Genomic DNA, 2,321 nt, shown 5'->3' with positions numbered 1-2,321 from the left:
TACATGATAAGCCAGAAAAGGGAAAAAGGGAAAGATAAATGCAAACAGATATCAAAATTCTAGTGGATATATATGGTAGGTTGAGTCATGATGGAGTAGATATAAATGCTAAGAAGGTTGGTAGAGAAAAGATGGTACTGCAGCTCACAGTTGTTAGTTCCTTCACACCTTTTTTTATATATATTTATATATTTATATATTTGTATATGAAATTTCACTCATTTTAGAGAGAGAAAACAAGAGAGCTTTAACTATGGAAGAGATGGGTCACCCACCACTTTCAACTCTCTTCTTTTCTCCTCCTCTCACAGCTTATCCATTACCTTCAATGGAAAAAAAATCTTTAAAAATTGATATGTAAAAATAAAAAAAATTAAAAAAAAAAAACCCTTTTGCAGAAAATGACAAGAATAAGTAACCTATTTGGATTTGGGAGTTTCTTCATTTCATTAATTCCCTTTCCAATATAAAAATCTCAAACAATTTAAATATATATATATAGAAAACCAGTTTTCACTTCTGTTCTAACATAACCTTAAACATTTGGGGTTTTAGACAGTAAAATTTATGGCTTTATGACAGTATTTTTGTTTGATCAATCAATGTTCCTTCTAGTTTCTCAGTCTGTTCTTAGCTACTCCTGTCTTTATAACACTTTACTTTGGTATCTTTGCTGCAAAATTTAAACAGAATAAATAATATAATGTTATCTTCTTCATCTTCTTCTTCTTCAGTAATTTTCATATTTACAGAGAACTCAAACCCAATAAGAAAATAGACCCTGAAAAGGGGATCTTGATTCATTTTTTTGTTTATCTCAGTCAGCTAAAATAAGATACAAAAGAGAGAGAAAAGTTTATATTTCTTCTTCTTCTTCTTCTACAGAGAAAAGGAAAAAACCTCTGGAAAAAAGAAAAGAGAAAAGAGGGAGTTTCAAAGTATGCTTCTTTCTTTTAACTATATGGAAAAATATTTAACTAATTCTTCAGCTGTACTCATAATCATATACTGATATACTATACCAATATGCACTTGTAAATCTTACAAATCAGAGGGAAGTGAGAAAACTTAGAGAGATTTGAAAACTAATATATTTTTACCAATCTAGCTCCTCATTTCCCTGCAAATCAGATAAACAAACAAGGATAAACCCAATTTTTGAATATTATCTCACTTCATCTCCAAGCTTCTATAATCCAGAATTCCATTTTTTATACCAAGAAAATCATACCCAACTTTGCTGTTATTCCCAGTGGAAGTGCAACCAATTTTGCAGCTGCAATCTTTGCTGTTTTGTAATCCCAAACTACAAGCAAAACAGAGATTCTTAGCCCCAATTTTTTCAGAGTGAGGTTGATATGGTGGGCTGATTCTGAGCTCTAAGTTCAAATCTGGACAACGTTCTTCAATCGAAGGGAATTCTTCCCTTTCTAAATCTTTAAATTCCTCAACCACCATGGATTTTTCTTCCACTTTCACTTTCACATCAGTAGCAGTGAAAGAGATTGTTGTTGTTGAAGCCACTTCTTGAGATGGTTCGTTGATGGGTCTATGAGTAACAGGGTCGATTCCTCTGTTTAAAAGCTTCCTTCTAATATGAGTATTCCAGTAATTCTTAATCTCATTGTCTGTTCTTCCAGGTAATCTCCCAGCAATCAAAGACCACCTAAAACAATAAATTAATCAAAACCCACAAAACCCCATCAATTAAAATCTTCAAAAATTACTTTAAAAAAAAACAGTAGAAGATTGATTTGCTTCTAACTTACTTGTTACCCAGAAGACTATGAAGCTTGATTATCAACTCATCTTCTTCTTCAGTGAAATTGCCTCGTTTAAGATCAGGACGGAGATAGTTAATCCAACGCAATCGACAACTCTTACCACAACGAAGAAGCCCAGCAGCTTTAGGAAGAGATCGCCAACAGCCTTCACCGTGAGCACGAATATAAGCAATTAAACGTTCATCTTCTTCTTTAGTCCACGCACCTTTGTTTGTGTGGGCTTTTTCACAGCAAGGAGAACGACCCATTTCAGGAAATTGACAGAAGAAGAAGAAGAAAGAAGAAGAACCCAGAAAAATTCAAATGAAAAGGAAGTAGGGGAAGAAGATTTTCAGTTCATTTCGGTGGTGGTGAGGTTGCTGAATGAAAATAGCGGTTTTGGGTATTGATGTGGGTGAAGGAACAGTAAGGCCGGCCCTTGGGAGGGATTTGGGAGTACCTTTATAGCCTTTTGACTATTGAAAAAAAGAGGGGTAATTGCTTCTAGATGCGAGTTGGTGAGATAGGTTAGAGAGGAGAATGCCTGCTCTTGCCCTT

The 2,321-nt window shown here is 34.3% G+C and overlaps 1 protein-coding gene across 1 annotated transcript; it reads right to left on the bottom strand.

Moving 5' to 3' along the window:
* Nucleotides 1–831: 831 nt before the first annotated feature.
* Nucleotides 832–2,321, bottom strand: LOC120087734 (MYB-like transcription factor 4). Its single transcript, XM_039044618.1, has 2 exons — nucleotides 1,770–2,321; nucleotides 832–1,666 (listed from the first exon to the last, which is right to left on the bottom strand). The coding sequence occupies exons 1-2, from the start codon at nucleotides 2,030–2,032 to the stop codon at nucleotides 1,171–1,173; spliced, it is 759 nt and encodes a 252-aa protein (XP_038900546.1). The 5' UTR covers nucleotides 2,033–2,321; the 3' UTR covers nucleotides 832–1,170.

This window comes from Benincasa hispida, chromosome 10, assembly GCF_009727055.1.
Source record: "Benincasa hispida cultivar B227 chromosome 10, ASM972705v1, whole genome shotgun sequence".
Lineage (NCBI taxonomy): Eukaryota > Viridiplantae > Streptophyta > Magnoliopsida > Cucurbitales > Cucurbitaceae > Benincasa > Benincasa hispida.
This window is presented reverse-complemented; position numbering and strand designations above follow the sequence as displayed.

What these genes read in the sequence shown, in the direction of transcription:
- LOC120087734 (XM_039044618.1), bottom strand. Translation starts at nt 2,032, where the DNA reads ATGGGTCGTTCTCCTTGCTGTGAAAAAGCCCACACAAACAAAGGTGCG. An exon ending in CATAGTCTTCTGGGTAACAA is followed by an intron (nt 1,667 to 1,769) that starts GTAAGTTAGAAG and finishes TTATTGTTTTAG; the next exon opens with GTGGTCTTTGATTGCTGGGA.